The sequence below is a fragment of the Hesperophylax consimilis genome, chromosome 22 (genome assembly GCF_061612785.1).
Source record: "Hesperophylax consimilis isolate HC1 chromosome 22, BYU_Hcon_1.0, whole genome shotgun sequence".
Lineage (NCBI taxonomy): Eukaryota > Metazoa > Arthropoda > Insecta > Trichoptera > Limnephilidae > Hesperophylax > Hesperophylax consimilis.
The window spans coordinates 20,134,855-20,147,966 of record NC_142857.1 but is presented as its reverse complement, the minus strand read 5'-3'; the positions used below and the strand labels follow the sequence as shown (position 1 = coordinate 20,147,966).

Below are 13,112 nucleotides of genomic sequence, written 5' to 3'. Positions count from 1 at the left end.
ATTAGATAAGTAGGTACATAAAATAAGGTCATTGGATCTTGTATTGCCCAAAAGAATGAAGTGAATTGTCATTTGTACCAGTATGTAGGAGACCCTGTAACTTAATTTTGTATATTTCTCCCGATTGTATATCATTGTCGAGAGGGCCTCGGAGACAACCTGATAGACGAGGCCCCTCGCAATTTTTGCAATTCGTGAAAATACATGTACACGAGTATATATACATCTAATTACGCTGTCTGACGGGAGAGTTATTTCAGACCTGGTTGTATTAAATAAAGTTATTGACAACTTAACTGACACCCCTGCAATCGTCGCCACTATTAAATGTCATGTACCGACTAGGAACACAAGACGAACATTAACCTATAGGATGCAAAATATGGGCAACAAGTTTAGGGGTACACACTATTGATATATTTCTCAATTGATGAATTAAGTGTAACCTATACCAGCATTTCGTTGAATGCTACACAATTTATGGTAGCATACGTAATTCGTTCTAGTGATTTTTCTTATAGTGGTGTTTTAGTTTATACTCGTGTTTGACTATATGTTACCGTTACACGTTTTAATAATATTGTTTCGTTTTTATTTGATCAGTTTTACATTATGTACTTTATGCTTTAAAAACTTTTCGAATAATTTTCGATAACTCATTAGGTATATTCTGTTTTTGTAATCCAATAAACATATATTATATATCCCGCTAGCAAATAAATAGATGTTTTATGGACAGTACCTGGTATCCAGGGAGGCAGCTACAAGTGGGAACAGTATTGATGACCTCACATTTGGTGTTGGCTCCACAGGGGCTGGGGTGACATGCCTCATCTGAAATAAACAGTCAAACTTGTTAATATTTTTTCTTCCGAAGGATGTAGGCAATATGAATTATTGTAGGAACCCAAATGATTATCTATTGAAATAAATATAAATTATTGTAGATTAAAGTGACGCGTAAGACTTCTGTATCTCATTTTTAATATTAAAAAATAACATACCAGGACTCATACGTCTGCAGTTGGAGAATGGATCTCCGGTGTACTGAGCGGGGCAGCTGCAGATGGGTACGTGGTTGCGGACCTAAAACATACAAATTAAATTAAAATAAGGACCATGCATTATCCCTAGCGTCAAGGTTACTGTGATATTTCCCCACCATGGGGGGCAGATAGACCCTGTTCCTGCATCCAGTAAGGTGACATTAATCCGGTGCGGCCGTCCCACGAACCACGGGTTCCTTCCCCGGCATCATGAGCGGGCCTGGGGAATGTTTGCGTGAGCCAGGTCCCCTTCCGTCCTGCCTCTGGTGACCTGAGGCTCACTTCATTTCCTAGGGTCTTTGGGAGTATCTCCTCTCCCATTGACATTTCTTCGAGGGCACTCTCGGAAAACTGGCTAAGGGACACGGATGCTTGGGCTTTTACAAAAAAAAGTTAGAGTCGTGACGTGTGCGCCTAAGGAGGTTAAACAATCAGTTTCCTCACATAGCCGTTGGGAAAGGGTGGGTCCCCTCCAATGTAATATCTAAAGTAAAGGGAGTTATTAGGTTGTTATTATGTCAGAAAGAAAGTGATACATACATCGCAGTTGGCGTTGGTTCCGCAGACTCCGGAGCAAGGGTTGACGCACTTGTTATCGCGGCATGAGAGGTGTCCCTGGCACTCAGCGTGATCTGCAAAATACATGCTTAGTTTAAAACTATTTACGAATTTTGATATTTCACAGAATATAAACACCCTTGATTTTTAGTCAAATTTAATAAAAGCCAAGGAAAAAGAGTACCTTACTGACCCACACACTTACACTAAAAGGACAAAAACTTCAAAGTCTAGAAAACCATAAATTCCATTATAAAAAATTATATAATGCCCATACAAAAGAAAATAAAAATACCATGGATATAATCAAATTTAAAAAAAAACATCAATATATGGCTAAGTAAGCATGAAGATGAGAAAATCATAAAAAATATGAAGTAACACCAACGCAAACTACAATAAACAAACACTAAGGTGAGGAAATTAACAAAATAATATGAAGATGACAAAATCAAAAAACATGAAGGTGAAGTCGATAAACACAAAGATGAGGAAATCATTATGTTACACACACAGCACTCTACAGTCCGCATATAGGAGGGCCGTGAACATACTATTCTTCTTTAAATAAAATAAATTTAAACCGACCTGTGCATTCAGCCCTCTTGCACGTGGAGAGTGGATCCCCGGAGTATCCCGGGAGACAGGAGCAGACGGGGCGCCCGCCGGATGCGTACGTGCAACGCGCGTTCACCCCGCACGTGCTGGCAGTGCAACCTGTCGTGCTGTAAAGCGAGGGGTAGTAGCTCATGCCTGGAACATACAAACCATTATTATGTAACATTCAGTAATTAGAAATATAACTTTTGTCTCGAGGGATTTTGGATGACTTTTTTTATGGGTAGGAAAAAACAATAATGTGGCCACAATGGAACATTAATGTTTTGTTTAGTATAACTAGTTTTTATGCTGCCTTAACGAAGGCACGGCTGTACCCGAATTTAACTGGTATCAGTAATTAATAATCATTTACCAAAAACGTGATTATGAGAGGATGGGGTTAGCTGGCATAGTGTACGTCAAAAGCCTAGGAAATGGAAAAGACCTGGAGGCGGTTTCCCGTTTCTTATCCATAGTAACTGTACCCTAATGATGCGTTGGGAGAGTTGGAGGTCAGTTGGAGGAAAAAAGGGGTAACCTATTTTTTCGCTTCATGTCTCATCTAAATATAATACATCATTGGGGTACAGTTACTACAGTTACTAAGGATAAATAATGGGAATCCTCCTGTAGATAACCATAACTAAAGAAAATACAACCAAATTTCGAAATATAAGTGAAAGCTTGAGATGGTTGATGCATAGCAATCAATTTGGAAGGCAGGTTTGGGTACCGCCGCCCTGGGAACCATTCACTGGATAACTAACACCTCTGCAACAGGACACCCCAAGGGGTTTGCTACGTTTGGTGATTTAGTAGGGTTGCCCGGGATCGGGTGAGGTGTGTTCAGGATGCGCCTGCCCACCAGCTGCGTGGCTTACAAGATCGAGAGAGGCTGCTTTGGGAAGACCCTTTGACTTCTCCAATGGGTCTCTCGACCCATCGCCTTGCGCCGCAGTTGGAGGCTTATGTCCATATCTCCGTCACAAGTGGACACACCGATCCCTAGATTCCTACCCAACCCACCTACCTTTTACCTTCCCAGAACTTCCTTTTTTTAATAAAGACCCTCAACAGATCATCCCAAAAGATGACATATGTCTTGAGATAAATCATTTTCCTCGGGGCCTCCTATAAGGGTTTTATGTAAAAAAACCTTTCGTAATAGTTTAAAACACACATCGCACAGTAATTTCAATAATTTATTCCGCACTTGATGAAGGCAATAAACGCGTGAATATCTTTATAAACCTTGAGAGGTATTTCTCACGAAAATCTAATTAAAACTTATTTACGTGTTAACGAAGAAGCTGTCCAATTGGTCAAAGGATTTTTAAAATTAACTTAGGTAAAATTAGCAAGAAAAAAAAATATCGAAATTTGCTAACCCACAAGGCACCGTCCTTGGTCCTGTGTTGTTAATTAAAAAAGTTTACACGTGTTTAGAATACCTCAATACATAATTGATGACACAGTTCTTATAGTAAGAGAAAAAAATATTTCAAGGATGTCAAAGATTATCTTCTATTTATAAATTTTAGATGAACAAAAAAATGGAAATTGATATCGAATAAAATATTGATTTATTTACTTGTCTGTTGAAATCTTGGTTTCTCAGAGAAGTGCTTATTTTGATTAATATTTCAGTAGAATTACATATGTTTTAAAATAACCTATTGCCCATATAACAACATAATAATAATGTAGGCGTATGACATAATCAATATGATACATACTAACTTATCAACTTAGAAAATCAATCTTCCGATGAGACGAATAAAATTACCATTACACATTCTTTGTTGTCTATTATTCGCAGACCTGAACGAGGAAGTTAATGACTTGTGGGCGTCCGTACACCTTGAATAATTACTATGTTACCTGGCGTCATGTTGTTATTATACGTATCGAAGATTGATTATGGCAAATGTAATATGTTCCCACGTTCATAAAATGAGAGGTGGTCAAGAGATACCTACGACGTCATTCATAAAATTTAATATTTATATAAATTAGGTAAATTTATATGAATGTAGGTAGGTTTATTTTATTTCTAGATTCAGAAGGATTTTTCGAGGAGAAAAAATGACCTAAATTGATTATTTCAATGAATAATTATCATAATTTTATTGCAATACAGGGACGTCCTTGACTTACTTTAACCAATAATTCCTTATTATTCGACATTATCATAAGGAGTAAAAAAATTCAATAAAATTTTTTTACCGGTGACTTTATGGTGTTTAAAAAAATATTTGCAAAAAATTTAAAATGTTTCACATATTTGATATTATGTAAGTGTTCGAAAAACGAACAGGGGTTGGAATAGCCGCCCTTTACAGGGCTATTCCACACAGATAAAGTATAAATTAATTATATAGCTTGTGACAGGCGATGCGAGAACACAATGCATAACGTTAATTCACAATCAACTTACCGGGAGGAGATGGTGAAATCTGCATAGTGAGCATCATCTGTCAGCACTGGAACGTTTAGCGTGGTTGGTAGCACTCGTTATTTTAGATTAAATTGCGATAAAAAATACGTAAGATAATTATTTCGATAAGGAACCGGCAATGTTGTTATGACGGGACGAACGGTTTTTGTGCGACTGCTCGGCCCACGGCCTCCGTGGATCCAGCTGACATGTGCGAAATTTAAACTATACAGTTCAAATTCTGACGATACGATTGGTTAGTACACGGCCTGTCAAAAGCAATTGGCGTTACGGAACATTCCGCCCACCAAAATACAACAACGTGTATTTTAAAGAAAATTTAGAAACAAAACGGGCAATGCTGTGGAACGTTGCGTGAGCGAAGAAATAGTGAAAAGAGAGAAGAAAAAGAAAAAAAATATATATTAATAATAATAATGAAAATGATAAGAAAGAATGCGCCGCGGAAGCGAAGATGATTAGTCACATTGACTAGGCAATGGACATAATTTGGTTAATGTAGAGCGATGTAGAGCGTCTATCACAAGAGAAGTAAGCTTAGATTCGCGAGGAAGTAGGGCAGGATGTTTATACTCGAATTCGAGCCCAGATCGAGATAACCTGCCACCCACCCTGAGCACACCGTGGTCGTCAATGAAGGGATTAAGCTTCCGCATTTGTTTCGACATAAGGTTGCCCTCTTTCAAGGGCGTGATATCATCATTAAAATGTACATGTTGAGTGCGTTTAACTACTGTCAAAAGTGAAGTGTGAATTTCGGCACGGTTTAATGAAAGATACAAACGACGAGATTCTTTATTCTGTAGGTTGTAGATGAATCTAAGACAGTAACCGAAAATGCGTTGGATCTTCTGAATCGAAGAAAATTTAATTAGTAATAGGTCCACCAGATTTTCGTCCTGTTGGACAAATAACGATCGAACTCGTTCCTCAGAGTGAAGTTCAATTTCGTCGACATTGCCATCGAAAGACGGCCAAGAATCGAATGACTGGATCCGCCACGAAGGCCCCGCCCACCATAACGTGTGATCGATCAGATCGGCTGGGGATTGACCACAAGAAGCGACATCCGCTGGATTATCTCCAGATGACACGTGATGCCAGGAAGTCCTGTCGAGAGCATCTTGAATGTGACTGACACGGTTAGCCACGAAAGTCTTCCAGCGACACGAAAGAGAACGTAACCAGGCGAGCACGATGGTTGAATCCGACCACGCAAAGGTATTGGAGATCGGAAGTAATGGTACGTATAAATCTTTGACGAATTTTAATAGATCTGCTAGAAGAACTGCCGCACACAGTTCAAGGCGAGGCAATGAAATCTTTTTTGTGGGGGCGACTCGAGACTTGGCGCAAACCAAATATATTTGGACTTTATCGTCAACATCCATGATTCGCAAGTAAACTACCGCGCCATATCCAAATTCCGAACTATCTGAGAAGCCATGAAGTTGACATGACTCCATGTGAGGGAATGACACCCATCGAGGGATTTTGAACGACTTCAAGAGCGGTAATTGTTTAGTATAACGATCCCATTGACGAACAATGTCAACAGAGGGGGTGTCATCCCACCCAACCTTTAAAACCCACAACTTTGGTACTAGAGATTTGGCGAAAAACGTCAAAAGGCATAGAAAAACGAGAGGGTCAAAAACCCGAGCGACTTCACTGAGGATAGTGCGTTTAGTAAACTCGCGATCGAGGCATAAGACTTCGAATGAAAATGTATCATGTCGTGGCTCCCACTTTAATCCCAATACCTTGAGAATGTGAGAGTTATCAACATCCATGGACACCAAGTCATTGAGGCAGTATTCCGGAGGCAGATCGGCGAGTAATTCTGGTTTGTTACTAGTCCACTTCAGCAATTCGAATTGACCTCGTTTGAACAGCTCGATAACTTCGGTTTTCGTTTGTTGAGCTTGTTCCAAGCTGTTACAACCGGTGACGATGTCATCTATGTAAATATCCGAAGTTAGCACACGACGCGCTAGCAGTAAATCATAACCTTCATATTTGGTCAACTGTTTGACAGTACGACAGGCTAAAAATGGGGCGGAGGAGATACCATAGGTTACAGTGTTTAATTGGTACTCTTGGGTGGGTTCCGACGAATGAAAACGCCAAAATATTCTTTGGAAAGCACGATCTGGTTCTTGAACCAATATTTGGCGATACATTTGTCGTACATCAACAGTAAACACCACCGATGGTATACGAAATTTTAGCAAAAGCTCCAGCAGGTTCTTTTGAAGCTTTGGACCGATAAGCAAGGTATCATTTAACGAGGATCCGTTCACATCCGTCGCTGAGGCGTCGAAAACCACTCTTAACTTAGTGCTAGCGCTGCCTGGACGAAGATTGCAATGATGAGGTATGTGATACTTTCCCTTGTGCAAATCTTTTCCAGGAACACGAGTCATGGGACCACTGTGTAAATAATCAGTCATGAAAGCAGAATATTGTTCACGTAAGGTTGGATTTGCTATGAGTTTGCGCTCGAGGGAATGGAATCTACGTAAAGCGATCTCACGCGACCCTGGAAAAGAGATATCCCTTCCCCTTTCTCGGAAAGGCAAGGATACGATGTATCTTCCCGAAGTGTCCCGTGAGTGGTCAGTGTAGTACATTTGTTCACAAAGTTGTTCCTCAGGAGTGAGGTGTGAAGACTGGGGAATGGTGTCTAACTCCCACAGTGGCTGGACCTCTTCGTGGAGCCGGTCTTCGTTAGTAACGATGAAAGAATTCATTTCATGAGCAGTGTTCGAACCAACTGAACCTAGAAGAAGCCAACCAAATGCAGAATTGAAAGCTGATGGCTGACGTGGACCACCATTCAAATTACCAGGTCTCAGAAGAGAAGAGAAAACCTCAGCACCCAAAAGAAGATCAATCGGTCCCGGTTTGTGACAGTCAGGATCGGCAAGAGGCAAGTCTCTCAACTGATGCCACGATGACTTATCTAGACGAACAGTTGGCATGTTGCCACAGATACTAGGCAGCGTAAGTGCCTTGATGTTGAAGAGAACCCGTCCCTTAACACCGATCTCTAATTGAATGATTCCTGACGTGGTTGCGGAAGATTGGCCTAAGCCGCTAACTCTCTGAGAACTGGCTTGACGAGGGATGCCTACAAGCTCCGCAGCACGATCGGTGATGAAGTGAGCTTGACTGCCCGAATCGATCAATGCGCGAAAGGTTTGGAAACGGCCGGACGAATCGCGAATGCCAACATTGGCGGTTGACAATAGTACTATGGACTTGTCTCCTAAGTTGGTCAGGACCTGAATTTTAGAGTCGGAAGAAGGCTCCTGGTCCGTAGACGTCGTGGAGTGTTGATACTGATCTTCCAAAGAAGCGTTTTCGTCTCGATGGAGCAAAGTATGATGTTTTTGCTGACATTTTTGACATGTAAACAAAGATTTACAATCTTTAAGATAATGAGAAGAATGAAGACAATTGAAACACCAACGGTGTGATTGAACAAACTGTAGGCGATCCTGAACTGACTTGAGGGCAAATACCTTGCACTTGGAAATGGAGTGGTCTTCCCCGCAACAGGAGCATTTCAGGTAAGTGGTGGAGTTCGAGGACCTATTTGTTTTAGGCTGTCCTTTCTTAAGATCGCAAAGAAGCGCTGAAGTGCGTTTTTTGGCAGCCTGATTAAAGTTCCGTGCAAGAGGTTTGTCAATAGTACTGCTATCGCGAGTCGAAAAATGTAAGTCTCGTACAAGAGCTTCGCATTTGTTATAAAGAAACTCTTTGAGTTTCAAATATGAAGGCAGGTCGGTAGGAGACTGCAGTTGTTCGAATGCGCATCTTGTAGGTGAATCTAATTTCGACAGAATTAAATAACAAAGCACGAAGTCCCAATTATCTATTGGGAGATCCAATTCTTTTAAAATTGTTAAATCCTCATTAAATACATCGAACACGCGACGAAATTCAAAAGGATCGGTAGACGGAAAATTTAAATTTAGCATTTCCCGCCAACACGTAAATGCGAGTTCACGCGCGTTACGATAGCGCGCGATTAATCTTTGATATGCTTCAACGTAGTGAGCTCCTTGTACTGAAAATGTCCGAATTAACCCTAAAGCTTCTCCAGATAAACATGAGAACAAATACTGCATGCGTTCGATGTTGGATAAAGATTTGTTTTCATGAATGAGAGCGTTAAACATGTCGTAAAATTCGGGCCATTGCTTGACATTTCCAGAAAATATTGGAATGTTTATTTTTGGTAATTTAACGTTTGTGCACGCATTCGCGGTTTTACAATCGAGAGACTGACTGGTTAACTCCTGGTAAATTTCCACAATTTGATAATACATCTCGTCAAAGGTTTCGCGAATTTTATCTTCATCAATTTCGTTTGTGTCATCTAAAGCTAATATTTCCGCGTGAGACGTTTCAAATTCAAGAACTATCTTTTCCAGAGTAGTATAATGCGCTAACAGTAAGTTGCACTTAGTTGCATCGTGAAAAGCGCTTTTTGCTATTTCATGTGTCTTGACTAACCTATTATTCGCTAATGTCCGTTTCCGGCGCAATATTTGAATGGCTGGGGCCATGTTGAATAAACACGATTGGAAACGTACCCAAAAACGAAACAAAATAAATGATAATAATTTAATCTATTATAATTATATGCGCGGTAGGTCGTAAATACTCAAGCGCTAGGTACCTACCTAATTACTGTTCGAATTGATTATTATTCAATATTTAAGAAACATTCCACAGCACTATCCGTTTTGGCATAGATAGATTATAATCTTAAAGTTCCCTGGTTTCGGCACCAAAAATGTTCGAAAAACGAACAGGGGTTGGAATAGCCGCCCTTTACAGGGCTATTCCACACAGATAAAGTATAAATTAATTATATAGCTTGTGACAGGCGATGCGAGAACACAATGCATAACGTTAATTCACAATCAACTTACCGGGAGGAGATGGTGAAATCTGCATAGTGAGCATCATCTGTCAGCACTGGAACGTTTAGCGTGGTTGGTAGCACTCGTTATTTTAGATTAAATTGCGATAAAAAATACGTAAGATAATTATTTCGATAAGGAACCAGCAATGTTGTTATGACGGGACGAACGGTTTTTGTGCGACTGCTCGGCCCACGGCCTCCGTGGATCCAGCTGACATGTGCGAAATTTAAACTATACAGTTCAAATTCTGACGATACGATTGGTTAGTACACGGCCTGTCAAAAGCAATTGGCGTTACGGAACAGTAAGTTTAGTTTGAAAATTATTTTTTTTCAATTCAGTAGATTATTTTCAACGCAGATTATTGTTAACTTTTATGGCTTGGTTTGTATTGGGTTTATTTGGCTTGGTTTGTATTGGGTTTATTTGGCTTGGTTTGTATTTGGTTTTTTTGGCTTGTTTATTTGGCTTGGTTTGTATTGGGTTTATTTGGCTTGGTTTATTTTGTTTGGTTTATTTGACTTGGTTTGTATTTGGGTTGTTAAAAATAAGCGTCATCATTTATAAATTGATTTTTCCATTTAACATAAGTCAGTAGTTTCCTGATTAAAGATAAGAATAGATCGTGCGGTCAAATAAATTTAAAACGCGCTGGGGTTTACCGATAGACCTAATTTAATATTCAGAATTTGGATGGAAGCACACATCTGCTGGTGGCATATTAGGCATTTTCCCATCTACGAATCTTCGAATATACGTGATCGGTGTCATGAGTATTTTGTAAAACAATAGGCAGACCAGCTGTCGCATTCAAATAAAAAGTTGAATCTGCTTAAAAATCTATTTCAGACTTTTAATGAATTCAGTGGAATGAATCCATAATGTGAACAGAATATGGAATTTACCACCTTGCAAATATTCTACTCCAGATGACAAATATTTCATAATAAAGCCATACGGGTAGCACTCGGAGTCTAAAAATGGATGGATTATACCAATTACATCGAGATTCGGAAGATCATATAAGAAAATACTTTAGGCTCACGGAATCACATGAAAACACGCCCATAAACGAAAATCAATCAAAAAACAACATTATTAAAAAAATAGACGTCGAGGCTACGCACCACGTCACGTAACATTTAGAACCAGGCCGCTAACAATAACATTCCTTATCTAGATAGCGATAAATTCTCTCTTAACATTAGTCGCCTGTTTTGATGTATGCAATAAAAAAAGTTAGTGTTAAAACAAACTACATTATTTCGGATTTAATTCTACTCCGTATCTCATTCCAATGCAGAGATAATGCTTCAAGTCTTTTTCGAGCGTCCCTGCCTTTTTCTACCATTCAAACCACTTTCTAAAATAAGAACAAATTTGGAAATTTTCATCTAAATCGGTCAAGTAGTTTCTGAGTTTATAGGGCACACACATTCCCTTTTATTTATACAAGAAACGGCAAGGAAGGGCGTGATGGTTAGTTAGTTCCGAGATTAACTCAGCCCTTCCTTGATCGATCCTGCTAGTTGTACTCGTATCTCACAATACAACAAGCAGGATCGATCAAGGAAAGACGTGATGGTTAGTTAGTTCCGAGATTAACTCAGCCCTTTCTTGATCGATCCTGGTTTGATCCAGGACGTGATGGTTAGTTAGTTCCGAGATTAACTCGGCCCTTCCTTGATCGATCCTGGTACTCGTATCTCACAAACAACAAGCAGGATCGATCAAGGAAGGGCGTGATGGTTAGTTAGTTCCGAGATTAACTCAGCCCTTCCTTGATCGATCCTGGTAGTTGTATCTCACAATTCAACAAGCAGGATCGATCAAGGAAGGGCCGACTTAATCTCGGAACTAACTAGCCATCACGTCCTGAGTTCCGAGATTAACTCGGCCCTTCCTTGATCGATCCTGCTAGTTATACATTTTAGATATGAAGTTGTGAGGTGTTTAGTTGAATAAATAGAATCCACTGCTTGAAATGTTAAAAATGTACGAAGAGCGGTGAATGAATGTGTTTTGTTTTGGGTTAGTGTTGCATTGGGGTATGTTAATGTTGCGTTGAAGGATGTTTAATGTGTGATTTTGTATGGTTTGTCTGATGGGCACTTGTTATGTGGATAAGTCATTATAGTTTTCAGTGGTTACTAAATGAGTAATAATTTTAATTATTTTTACTACAAAGACATTTATGAGAGCAAATAATCATATGACAGATAAAATTATGTGTGACTAATAATCTAAGCTTTAAGTTACATAAAGCAAACAGCGATAACTCCATATTTAGCATGGACGTCAGGTCTCAACAGGGAATCTCGATCTTGAATGTTCACCTACTAGAGCAATTATATCTGAAATAATTGGACGAATTATACACTAATATATTCAAATAAAACGCAAATATACAAAAATAGAACATTGGTAGCTAAAATGTTAGTTAGCTATCAATTCGGTTGGTTGTTGTTGATGGAAAATACCATAGACATATGAATATTAGTAGACCTGCCCTAAGTGATTAAAAGCGTATTATCCCCACTCCCCATACCGGTTCCATTGAGCCGGCTGGGCTCGCATATGGCCTCAAGTGAAATTTGAAAACGTGACGTCATCATTCTTGTGCGAACTATGGTCGAGGCATCATCGGTTCATTTTACGAAATAACACGGCAAAATGTTGACTTGTACTATGAAAACTTGTAAAAATAGATTTGAAAAAGAGAATAAACCCAATTGTCGTATTACATTCCATATATAAGCATTATTTTACTTTATTTTAAGCATATTCACATCGTATAATATAGATCAGTTTTAGAAACATATACTATCACATCGAGAAACGTCTGGACGCGAAACACAAAGCTGGTTGGTTGCTGGGAAGTAAATTATGAACATTTATAAAAGTGTCTTAACTAAATACTTAAACGAAATATTCGACTCTGAAAATGCAACCGAATTTTTTTGCCGAATTTGGACTTCGCAAATTTGTTCATAACGTGGCGAGTAATTTGCGCTCCCATGTAAAAATGTCTATTCATTCTAAAGCAGATTTTACTTTTAAGAAGTAAATGGTGATATTATAATGCGAGATGCCTATTTACTGTCAGATTGATTTATTGACGAATCACAGTCAGCTTCACCCCCTTCGTTCTTCAACAGTTGATTTTACCCCTCGCCATTATCTTCTCGTCTATTAATTCCTGTCTGTGGAAAATACTGATTTTCTCTTTGGGCCTTACAAATAAAGTTTTAAATTTCACGCAACTGATGAACAACTTTCAATACAGGGTAAATGGTTGTGTCTTAGTTGTGTAAAACTTAAAATAAGTTTATTAGTAAACGAAGTATATAATTGTATTGATACACCGTGAATGAATTACATGCATTTACACAATCTAACTTAAAATATGATAATAAAATACTTTGTAGGCACACACCACTATGTAATCAAAAGGATCGACATGTTTCGAAACCAATGGTTTCTTGGTCTGGATAAAATATAATTAAAATG

At 39.0% G+C, this 13,112-nt stretch overlaps 1 protein-coding gene across 1 annotated transcript in view; it reads right to left on the bottom strand.

The window, feature by feature from the left end:
* The window catches only part of LOC149413195 (uncharacterized), a 34,619-nt gene that overhangs the window by 6,135 nt on the left and 15,372 nt on the right, over positions 1–13,112 (bottom strand). The window contains exons 3-6 of the mRNA XM_089645319.1: positions 2,193–2,357; positions 1,587–1,678; positions 1,005–1,086; positions 743–834 (exon numbers count right to left, since the gene is read on the bottom strand). Coding sequence (XP_089501445.1) covers positions 743–834; positions 1,005–1,086; positions 1,587–1,678; positions 2,193–2,357 — 431 coding nt within the window. The remainder of the gene's footprint in view (positions 1–742; positions 835–1,004; positions 1,087–1,586; positions 1,679–2,192; positions 2,358–13,112) is intronic.